The following is a 12,211-nucleotide window of genomic DNA, read 5'->3' on the forward strand; positions in this document are numbered from 1 at the left end:
CTGGTACCTCAAAAAGCAGACCTAAGGTTAACTGAGCAACTTATTTGGGCTGAATAATCAAAATTTTCCAGTTAATTTTGTCCACATGAGGCCAGCTGAATATCGGGCTCTCTGTGTTTTCAAATATTATTATAGCTTCAGATACCTGGTCAAACAGTGGGCAGGTCTATGCACCTTCTGATTTACTTCCATATATTTCCTTTGTGCTTTCTTCTGTTCTTATTTCTCTCTTTAAGGATCCACAAGGAGCTATCCCAAAAGGAACAATGTTAGCTATTTTCATTACAACTGTTGCCTACCTAGGAGTTGCTATATGCGCAGGTGAGTAGTGTTATTATGATTAATTAATATAAGCTGATTTTATCCTTGGCTCTCAAATAATTGGCAAAATGGAATTCATTTTATCCCACCCATGTGCTCTAAAGCAAGGCAGTCATGCAAGCTATGTTTGTGCAACCCCTTTTTTTAGGAAGTAGTAACTCCCTTCAGAGCACATAAGTAATTTATCTATTCGGGGCTGCTCTGGTTAACATTTCACATCCCACGCCGACTCTCAATCCCTGGGGGGAGGGATACTTTTTACTGGGGGGGGGATGGGGGGGCATCTGACTGTTGGTACAGGATTCTCTCCTTGGTAGGTAGGTGTCCTTATTACAGCCATCTGGGTAGAGCCCATGGTGATTTTAAATGTGCAAACTCTCCTAGCAGCTGTTCCCTTGGAGTCCTAATGATAGGGTCCCCTCTGCATTGCAAAAATCCAAGCTTTAGTCATCTTCTTTCCTCGGACACCCAGCCTGACCTGGTCCCTTGATGGGTGAAAATCCAGATGGGATCTCCTGATTCAAGTTCTTCCTTCCTTTAGTTCAGTTGTTCCTTTGTCCTTGGATTGTTCCTCTTTCTTGGGGATTTCTCTTAGGGAAACATCAGCAGGATCAGGCTTTACCATAGCACTGCAAGCCCAGCAGGGAAGGAGGATCTAGAACCTCCCCACCTAACTTAAAGCTTTAACTGGACCTATCTTGTTAAGCTGGAATTCAGGTTGTGAATGGGATCACTGGTCTTCAGCCCCTGTCCTTTGAATACGGCCAACAAGAATGACCTTCCCCAAAAACACAGAGTGAACAGAGTTCCTTCCAAATATAGGACTCTTCTAGCCTTCAGAATCTCTTGCAGCAGGATCCATCAGGATCCATCACTGGTGCTTGCCTGCCTAGGGTTTGGAGTAGGCTCACAGGTCTTTGGTCCTCTGGTCCTTTTGCCCCAAAGGGTATCAGGCTCAACCATCTATCTCACTGTAACTTATAATGGCAGGGATGGCACTATGAGGTATCTCTCCTAAAAGAATACTCCTTTGGGCAAGGCTGGGAGACCCTACCAGAGTTTGAAATAAATACATCTTCACTCTCTGACTGCTCTCTGCAACTGAACTCCCCGAGTGGTAACATGGCTGAGCTAAATAGCACTGAGACATCCAATCCAGAGCCTCCTGGTGGGAGGGACTAAAGGGTAGGGATGTCTCCCTTGTAAAAGGGTTAAGGACAGGGATAGTGGCATCTAGTAGCCAGACCAGGAGAGTCTGCCACATATGCAGCAGCCTCCCTGTGGAGGTGGTGGAGACAAGGGCAATATCTGAAGTCTTCCTGGTTAATAATGGATTATGGATTTATCCTCCAAGAACTCGGCCAAACATTTTTTAAACTCAGCTTTGCTAACTGCCTTTACCACATCCACTGGCAATGAATTATAGAGCTTAGTGAAAAAATAGTGTGCTGAGTGAAAACATGTTTTCACAGATTTGTTTAAAAGTGCTACTTGGAAACATCAGTGAGTGTCACCTAGTCTTTGTATTTTTAAAATGAGTAAATAACCTATTCACTTTTACCTGTTTCCCTCCACTCATGATTTTAATGTTTAAAACATTTATATGCCACCTATCTTAGGCCAGGATTCATCATTCCTTGTGGAATGATGAACGCGGCGGTAAAGGGGGGTGGGGGGGGGCGAAGAAGGGGGTGGTCCGGCGATAGCCTGCAGCCGGCCGCACCACGGTGGTGCGGTTTCGCCTGTCGAGGTGTGGCCATGCTGCACACAATCGCGGGCATAGCGCCACTGTAAAAGGTGGTGCTATTTCCCGCACTACTGCCGGCAATAATGTTCTAAACATTATCGCCAGCAGCGGTGCTGCCGGCCTATTTCCCTAATCCCCTCCCTAACTACTCCCCGACTCCTCCCCTCCACCTAATTTGAATGCTACCACCGCGATAAGGCCCTAGCGCACACGACAATGGCCTTTCGTGGGTTGGAAAATAACCCCGTTAGAGTCTAAGCAGCTTACAAAATTACATTCATAAAATAACATAAAACAACACTTTACAAAAATGCATATATAGCCTGAATAGACACAAATGACTGTCTGCAATCTTTATAAAAATGCCTTCTCAAATAAATGAGTGTTTAACAATTTCTTGAAAGTTTTAAAGCATGCTTCCAGCTGCAGGGGCTCTGGTAGATTATTCCAAGCGATTATACCAGCGGCAGCAAACATCTTGACTCTGGACTCTGCAGGTCTGACTTGCTGCACAATAGGAATGTCTTGCAAATATTTTTTGGAAGATCTTAAGCTCCTTTAATAGGGAGCTTATACAGTGTGGAGCTTCGTTATTTAAGGCCTTATGAATGAGAGATACTACTTTTAAACAGAATCCGGAACTGACCTGGGAGCCAATGCAGGAAATAAAGTATAGGAGTGATATAATCATGCTGACAAGCTGCTGAGTTTTGGATTACTTGTAGCGCTCAAATTGTTGTTAATGGGAGACCTAGATAAATCACATTACTGTAATCCAGGGCTGGCAGAAGCATTGCTTGCAAAACAGATTGAAAATCAGTTGGGTTCAGAAAAGTTTTTATTCTATGCAACGTTTGAAATTTATAGAGCAAGCTGTTCAGCATCACTTTACTATGGGGTTTAAAAGATAGCACAGAGTCAAAGATATCTGCCAGAGAACTGCAGAAATCATTGGAAATCAGGATCTGAACTCCTCTGAATGTCAAAGTGTTAGGAAAATTAGAAGACACACTGTAACCAACTGTGATAATTTTGGTCTTTTCTAAATTTAATGCAAGTTTATTACTTCACAGCCAGATCAAAATGGCCTTAATGAAAATGGTAATGAGTCCAACAGTGGTCTTAGAATCAGAGTTCAAGGGGAAAATAAATTGGATGTCATCCGCTTAAATTCTGTGTTGGATCCCCAGGCTGGCAAGAAACTTGCACATCAGATATAGATAGACATATGCTGAAAAGTATGATGGACAAAGCCGAACTCTGCGGTACTCCTGTTTCTGACGGGAACCAGCTTGATGTGGGGGTGTTATATCTGACTTGTGATCTGTTTGACAGATACGACCAGAACCAGACTAGCACTGTTCTTGAAATACCAATCTCAACTAAATGTTTTATCAAAATGTTATGGTCAAAGGTGTCAAAGGCCATTGATATATCAAGTAAAACAAAAATAGATTCTGAATCAGTATCAAACCGTGATGAAAAACATTGAGGTTCTGTGCTGTTTGGGTTGAAATCAAAATGGGAAAGTATTAGAACATAAGAAATTGCCATGCTGGGTCAGACCAAGGGTCCATCGAGCCCAGCATCCTGTTTCCAACAGAGGCCAAACCAGGCCAACAATTACCCAAACACTAAGAAGATCCTATGCTACTGATGCAATTAATAGCAGTGGCTATTCCCTAAGTAAACTTGATTAATAGCCGTTAATGGACTTCTCCTTCAAGAACTTATCCAAACCTTTTTTGAACCCAGCTACACTAACTGCACTATTGCAAGTTATGTATCTCAAAAAAATAATATAGTTGCTTGAATACAGTGGAATCTATTACTTAGCAATAAAAGGAATAGAGGTAATAAGATAGAAATTGGCAGGGTTAGTTTAATCCAATTGTGGTTTCTTTAACAATGGGCAAAGTGAGGCTGTTTTTAAAGAGGCTGACATATCTCCTTCGGTCAAAGCCATACTAACTATTTTAGACAGTGGTGCACATATCCCATTAGCTAAAGCTTTCATTACTGCAGTATTGCAAAGATTTAAAGGACAATTAGATAAATTCCTAGACCATATTATATTTAAAACTACTTGCTTTGATACAAACTCTCCTTTTAGCTACTGGATCTTCAGTAAGGCAAAAAAAATGATGTAGAACTTGAGCTAAGCTTTATAATTATGGCTTTGATTTTCCTGTGAAAGTAGTTAGCAAAAGCTTCACGGCATCACTATTTGCGCCTAATTGCTGTGATATCATTTTGTTTGGCCCGTTAGTAAGATTTGATACAATGCAGAATAATTCAAGTGGTTTATTATCACCCTTTTTGAGGATTTTCGAAAAATAAATGACTTTGTTTGCCTCATTAACACTAGCTTGATAAGTCTTTAAGGCCTGGGTGTAAGCCAATATGAATTCGGCTTTATGAAATATGTGCCATTGTTGTTCAACCCATCTCAATAGAGTTTTCGCAGATCAAAGCTCTTGCAAGAACCAAGGAACCTCATTAGATCTTTTAAATGTAATCGCCTTTAAGGGGGCAGTTGTGTCCACTGCAGACTGGAGAGATTCATGCCAGAGCCTGGCCACTTCTGTGATGTTACTTACGGTAGCAAAAGTCATTTGAGGAATCCAGATGCTATGTAAGTGCTCTAAATCAATGTGACCTTGTTTTAAAAAAAAAACTGCACATGGTTACTTGATATTAAAATCACATAATGTTCAACAAGGTAGTTATTGATATCAAAGATGATCACTACATGGAATCTCCTCTATATTTATTGTGGGGTCAAAATTGGAGATAAACCTCCGACTCAGAAAAATTAGATCTAATGATTGTTCATGGTGGTGAATGGGGCCATGGACAAGTTGGATCCATCCTAGAGCCGCCATAGCCTAAAAAAAAAAATTAGCACAAGATACAGGGAGTGTTAGCTTATCCATGTGCAGGTTAAAATCATCCATGACAATAACCATGCTTAATTCAATTTTGACTTCCATTAAAGATTCAGTAGCAGAGGAGTAGTTAGCAAAAAAAGATCCGGACGACAATAAAATAGGCAGGTGCCAAAGAATTTATTACCTACATGAAACACTTCAGATCCTCCAGAGATTTCAAGATCTATAGCAGGCAATGCAAGCATTTTCTTTGCTATAATCAATAGACTACCACCCCATCTTAGAGGCCGAGGTTTAGAAAAGGTGGTATAATTGGGCGGACATAGCTAGGGCCAGGACTCATCATTCCTTGCGGAATGATGAACGCGGCAGTAAAAGGGGGTGGGGGGGGGGGGCAAAGAAGGGGGCGATTGGGCGATAGCCTGCAGCTGGCCGCACCATGGCGGTGCAGTTTCGCCTGCCAACAGTATGGCCATGCTGCACACTTTTGCGGGCATAGTGCCACCATAAAAGGCGGTGCTATTGCCGGCAATAATATTCTAAACATTATCGCCGGCAGCGGTGCCGCCGGCCTATTTCCCTAATCTCCTCCCTAACTCCTCCCCTACACTTAATTTGAATGCTACCGCCGCAATAATGGCCTTTCGCGGGTTGGAAAATAACCCCGTAGGTTAGCAAAATCTGCTCAGGATCCAAAAGCTAGGATTCAGTTATGCCAAAAAGTTCTATTTGTTTGTCATTTAATAAACCAAAGTACAGTATATTGCTGTCCTGCTTCTAACAGATTGAGCATTAATTAGGAATTAATTAATGCTCAATCTGTTAGTTGGTGATTCAATTATTAGGAATGTAGATAGCTGGGTGGCTGGTGGGCGTGAGGATCACCTGGTAACATGCCTACCTGGTGCGAAGGTGGCGGACCTCACGCATCACCTAGATAGGATTTTAGACAGTGCTGGGGAGGAGCCGGCTGTCGTGGTACATGTGGACACCAACGACATAGGAAAATGAGGGAGGGAGGTTCTGGAAGCCAAATTTAGGCTCTTAGGTAGAAAGCTTAAATCCAGAATCTCCAGGGTAGCATTCTCTGAAATGCTCCCTGTTCCACGTGCAGGTCACCAGAGGCAGGCAGAGCTCCGGAGTCTCAATGCATGGATGAGACGATGGTGCAAGGAAGAGGGATTCAGTTTTGTTAGGAACTGGGGAACCTTTTGGGGAAGGGGGAGTCTCTTCCGAAGGGATGGGCTCCACCTTAACCAGGGTGGAACCAGACTGCTGGCGCTAACCTTTAAAAAGGAGATAGAGCAGCTTTTAAACTAGAACAAAGGGGAAAGCTGACAGTCGCTCAGCAGCGCATGGTTCGGAGAGAGGTATCTTCAAAGGGTACTCATGATGCATTAGAATTAGGGCATCCCGACAGTGAGGTTCTAATAATTAGAAAAATAGTCCAAGTGCCTGTATCTAAAAACTCACCTGAGCTAAAAAATTCTAACTTATCCCTATCAATTAAAAAGCAGAATGAAAATACAAACAAAAAACAAACTTTGAAATGTTTGTATGCTAATGCCAGAAGTCTAAGAAGTAAGATGGGAGAATTAGAATGTATAGCAGTGAATGATGACATAGACTTAATTGGCATCTCAGAGACATGGTGGAAAGAGGATAACAAATGGGACAGTGCTATAACATGGTACAAATTATATCGCAATGACAGAGAGGAGCACCCGGGAGGAGGTGTGGTGCTTTATGTCCGGGATGGCATAGAGTCCAACAGGATAAACATTCTGCATGAGACTAAATACAAAATTGAATCTTTATGGGTAGAAATCCCTTGTATGTCGGGAAGACTATAGTGATAGGAGTATACTACCGTCCACCTGGTCAAGATGGTGAGATGGACAGTGAAATGCTAAGAGAAATTAGGGAAGCTAACCAAATTGGTAATGCAGTAATAATGGGAGACTTCAATTACCCCAATATTGACTGGGTAAATGTATCATCAGGACACGCTAGAGCAGGGGTGGGCAATTCCAGTCCTCGAGGTCCACAAACCTGTCGAGGTTTTAGGATATCCTAATGAATATGCATGACATAGATTTGCATACAACTGAGGCAGAGTGCATGCAAATCTCTCTCATGCATATTCATTAGGGATATCCTGAAAACCAGACTGGTTTGTGGCCCTCGAGGACCGGAAGTGCCCACCCCTGCGCTAGAGAGATAACGTTCCTGGATGGAATAAATGATAGCTTTATGGAGCAATTGGTTCAGGAACCGACGAGAGAGGGAGCAATTTTAGATCTAATTCTCAGTGGAGCACAGGACTTGGTGAGAGAGGTAACGGTGGTGGAGCTGCTTGGCAATAGTGATCATAATATGATCAAATTTGATTTAATGACTGGAAGAGGAACAGTGTGCAAATCCAAGGCTCTCGTGCTAAACTTTCAAAAGGGAAACTTTGATAAAATGAGAAAAATTGTTAGAAAAAAACTGAAAGGAGCAGCTACAAAAGTAAAAAATGTCCAAAAGGTGTGGTCATTGTTAAAAAATACCATTCTAGAAGTACAGTCCAGATGTATTCCACACATTAAGAAAGGTGGAAAGAAGGCAAAATGATTACCGGCATGGTTAAAAGGGGAGGTGAAAGAAGCTATTTTAGCCAAAAGATCTTCATTCAAAAATTGGAAGAAGGATCCAACAGAAGAAAATAGGATAAAGGATAAATGCTGGCAAGTTAAATGTAAGACATTGATAAGACAGGCTAAGAGAGAATTTGAAAAGAAGTTGGCTATAGAGGCAAAAACTCACAGTAAAAACTTTTAAAAATATATCCGAAGCAGAAAGCCTGTGAGAGAGTCAGTTGAACCATTAGATGATCGAGGGGTTAAAGGGGCACTCAGAGAAGATAAGGCCATCGCAGAAAGATTAAATTATTTCTTTGCTTCGGTGTTTACTGAAGAGAATGTTGGGGAGGTACCCGTAATGGAGAAGGTTTTCATGAGTAATGGTTCAGATGGACTGAATCAAATCACGATGAACCTAGAAGATGTGGTAGATCTGACTGACAAACTGAAGAGTAGTAAATCACCTGGACCGGATGGTATACACCCCAGAGTTCTGAAGGAACTAAAAAACAAAATTTCAGATCTATTAGTAAAAATTTGTAACCTATCATTAAAATCATCCATTGTACCTGAAGACTGGAGGATAGCAAATGTAACCCCAATATTTAAAAAGGGCTCCAGGGGCGATCCGGGAAACTACAGACCGGTTAGCCTGACTTCAGTGCCAGAAAAAATAGTGGAACGTGTTCTAAACATCAAAATCATAGAACATATAGAAAGACATGGTTTAATGGAACAAAGTCAGCATGGCTTTACCCAAGGCAAGTCTTGCCTCACAAATCTGCTTCACCTTTTTGAAGGAGTTAATAAACATGTGGATAAAGGTGAACCGGTAGATGTAGTATATTTTTACTGTGTAAAATTCTGTTCGCCGCATCTCAAAAAAGATATAATTGCGATGGAGAAGGTACAGAGAAGGGCTACCAAAATGATAAGGGGAATGGAACGGCTCCCCTATGAGGAAAGACTAAAGAGGTTAGGACTTTTAAGCTTGGAGAAGAGACGGCTGAGGGGGGATATGATAGAGATGTTTAAAATCATGAGAGGTCTAGAACGGGTAGATGTGAATCGGTTATTTACTCTTTCGGATAGTAGAAAGACTAGGGGGCACTCCATGAAGTTAGCATGGGGCACATTTAAAACTAATCGGAGAAAGTTCTTTTTTACTCAACGCACAATTAAACTCTGGAATTTGTTGCCAGAGGATGTGGTTAATGCAGTTAATATAGCTGTGTTTAAAAAAGGATTGGATAAGTTCTTAGAGAAGTCCATTACCTGCTATTAATTAAGTAGACTTAGAAAAAAGGCACTGCTCTTACTAGCAATGGTAACACGGAATAGACTTAGTTTTTGGGTACTTGCCAGGTTCTTGTGGCCTGGATTGGCCACTGTTGGAAACAGGATGCTGGGCTTGATGGACCCTTGGTCTGACCCAGTATGGCATTTTCTTATGTTCTTATGTTCTTAATATCACAAGGCCAGGGGATGAAGCGGATGAAACGGGTTGACTAAAGAGACTGTGATTAGTTCAGAACAAGGTCTTACAGCCCTGTGCAGTCTCTCCTGATAAATTACCCAGAGATAAAACATGCACATCTCCTTTAAAAATTCACCCAATTGAATAAGGCAGTAAATCTGGGTCACATCAAGAAAGTTGTCCCCCCCAAAAATTCAAATTGCACACAAAATTAAGAAATATATTTAGTGGTTCAGGTATAATAAGATTATTTTCAAATACAATTACTATACTTTCTCTTTGGCTCCACAATTGTGTTGCTTCATTTTAAGGTTAAATTCACAATCCAAGATTCCTCTGTTCCTGTACATACATTTTAACAAAACCATGTCCATGCCTGGTTTGTATTCAGACTGAGGCCTAGAGAATGGAGGTAACATTCTTCTCATTCCATATAGGAGGAAAAGTAATATGATCTTATTCTTTTTACAGCTTCTTGTGTTGTTCGTGATGCCACTGGGAATGTCAATGATACAATTACAGCTGGAATGAACTGTAATGGATCGGCAGCCTGTGCTTTGGGCTATGATTTTTCCAGTTGTAGAACTACAAAATGCAGTTTTGGACTGATGAATAATTTCCAGGTTAGCAAATGTCCCTGGCAGCACGTGGAAGCTTTCAATATGTCAAGATGTTTTCTCCAGCTTTTCACCAAGATCATTAAAATAGAATAAATCAAAACCTGATGAAAATGTGTTCTATTCTGTGCATTGTCTTGTATCCAGCTTAGTCTTCTTTGATTGATCCCAGTGTTTCTTCCATGTTAATGTGGTTAAAATTTTAAATAAATCCATAATCTGTTTTAACTAAAATATAATATTAATCATTTGTTATAAATCATTTTTGTTGATAATGGGTCATCAGTGATAAAACTAACAGTATTTTTGCAGTAAAAGCATGCAGCTCTGCAATAAAAATACTGTCTTTAGATGCCTTTGTAGTAACTCTGCAGTTTTTAAGCGCATATTAAATACCCTGGGATGTACAAACCCCATCACAGAAAGTAAAATCATACTAACATGATTATGCTAAAAAAAGACTGGTCTTGTTTCTCTTTGGTGCAACTGCATATGTAAAATATGGGAATAGGTGGGTAACGAGTTTCTTAGCCATTATTCCACTATTTGCGATCCTATGCTAAATTTGGAGCAGTGGTATTAGAACTTTAGGTTTGAAGGTATAATTAAACAGCATGTTCACTTTGCTACATGGAATTGGTATGATCTCATTTAAAGCTGGGGTGGAGGCTCCCATCCAAATACAATCATCCTACTCTCTGCGTTCCCATTCCTGCCACCAACAACCAGCCCCCTTCTGGGAATCTTCTCCCACAAGATGCACAACCTAACCCCTGATGCAGGCCCCACCTTGATCTCCAATGCAGGTATTCCCCTAATAAGACCTCCCTCCTACTCCAGATACCCTTATGTGCCCCCTCCCAGGCTGTCAGGACAGCAAGAGGAAGAGAGCCACTTATTTTTCCCCTGCCAGCTTGCTATCCTATTCCAAATTGGTGCTGTTTTGTGCTTCACATTTTGATTTACACTTGCATGGCAAAGTGCATATTCCTTATCATCCCTCAGACCAGTCCAGACGATTGGATTTTTCTTGCCTAGCAGCAGATGGAGACAGAGAAGAAAAGCTTTACTGTGCTGTTGATACTTAAGTTACAGTACCACCTGCAGTCACTCAGTATTCTCTGTCTCCAGCAGATGGTGGAGGTGACTAACTTGCAATCTGACTTGGAGAAAAAAATTTTGGTGCTCCCAGGGGTGCTAAGTTCTGTTTTAGGACCATTCCCCCTGGTTAGAGGAGGGTCAAGCAGGGGATTGGTGGCCCTATAGTGACTTGCAGGTCAATATTCAGAAGCATTGAGCTCGATAACTCAGCTAACTTTAAGATAACTGAATATATGCAGTAGCGCAGCCGCACACTGAATACATAGGCTAAGTTAGCCGGATACGTTTATTCAGCTAACTAGCCGAGCCACACAGCAGCTGAATATGGACCTCTTGGATTCTGTCCTGGAGGAGGGTTCCCTCTCTCTCTCTCTCTCTCCCTCTGCTTCCTCCTGCCTTCCTGTGAAGATTCCTGAAAGGAAGTATGAAATTTCTTCTTTTGGTTTTTTTTGTTTTTTTTTTGGGGGGGGGGGGGGGGTCTAGTCCCTTTAAGTAAAAAAAACAAACAAAAAAAGAAAACAGGAACTTAGACAGTGGCCGAAGTCAGCTGGACAGCTGGGTGATTTTCTTTGAGCCTTAGGGTTCTGCAAGGCAGGGAGGGCTTCAGGGCTTATGCCCATGGAGCAGGCCATGGTCAGAGTGGTGTGGGAACCACAGACGGAGAGAGGCAGCCAATGGTAGTTTTCAGAGCACTAGCATGCAGTCAGCATGCCTGCCCCGCTGAGCATCACAGTCAAACTGCAGACTCCAGGTTTGTGTGCGGGCTGTTTAGGGGGTGGGGAGAGGTCATCGGAAGCCACCCTGGTTGCCGCAGAAGGGAGAAAATAGACAGCAAAGAAGCAGCAGTCCTAAAGTCCTGATTCCTTTAATGGCAGGGAAGGGAACAGCATGGGAACAGCAGCCATATTATTGCCTTCTTCCTCCATGGGGCAGGCCACAATGGGGGAGGGGCCTGCTAATCCCCCACAGTTGTCACCCGTGGCTGGGGGGATCTGATAGCCCACGGGATGACAGTACAGGAGATCTTGGCCTATATGCTGAGGATTTGGATTCAGAGGAATCTTTTTCAGCAGATTTTGTGCTTTTGATGCACAGTCTTTCTAAAGAAAAGATCTGGCGCTAAGGGGCTCTCTCCAAAGAAACACCCCTAAGGGGGCAGCTGAATGTTCCTTCCTGCCCCACAAGCAGGAGAATTGAACCCGGTCCACATCTGGACTTTGGTGGGAGAATAGTGGACAAAAGTGGATCTCCCAGATTGTCCCTCCAGAGGATCCCCCTGGGGATGAAGGCATGGATTGGGAGTCCTTGGAAGAGGGGGAACATCTAATAGATGAGGGGATGACCTAAGAGCATCTCTTTATAAGAGAAGAATTGCCCTCGATGATTGCTCAGATCCTGGCAGAATTCAGGATAAAATACAATCATGAAGGAAA

General features: G+C 42.2%; 1 protein-coding gene across 3 annotated transcripts in view; it reads left to right on the forward strand.

Annotated features, from left to right (window-relative positions):
- The window catches only part of SLC12A1 (solute carrier family 12 member 1), a 122,652-nt gene that overhangs the window by 37,806 nt on the left and 72,635 nt on the right, over positions 1–12,211 (forward strand). For all 3 annotated transcript variants that reach the window (XM_029575062.1, XM_029575061.1, XM_029575060.1), the window contains exons 10-11: positions 237–321; positions 9,532–9,683. In XM_029575062.1, the coding sequence (XP_029430922.1) occupies positions 237–321; positions 9,532–9,683 (237 nt within the window). The remainder of the gene's footprint in view (positions 1–236; positions 322–9,531; positions 9,684–12,211) is intronic.

The sequence above is a fragment of the Rhinatrema bivittatum genome, chromosome 13 (genome assembly GCF_901001135.1).
Source record: "Rhinatrema bivittatum chromosome 13, aRhiBiv1.1, whole genome shotgun sequence".
NCBI classification, from domain to species: Eukaryota; Metazoa; Chordata; class Amphibia; order Gymnophiona; family Rhinatrematidae; genus Rhinatrema; species Rhinatrema bivittatum.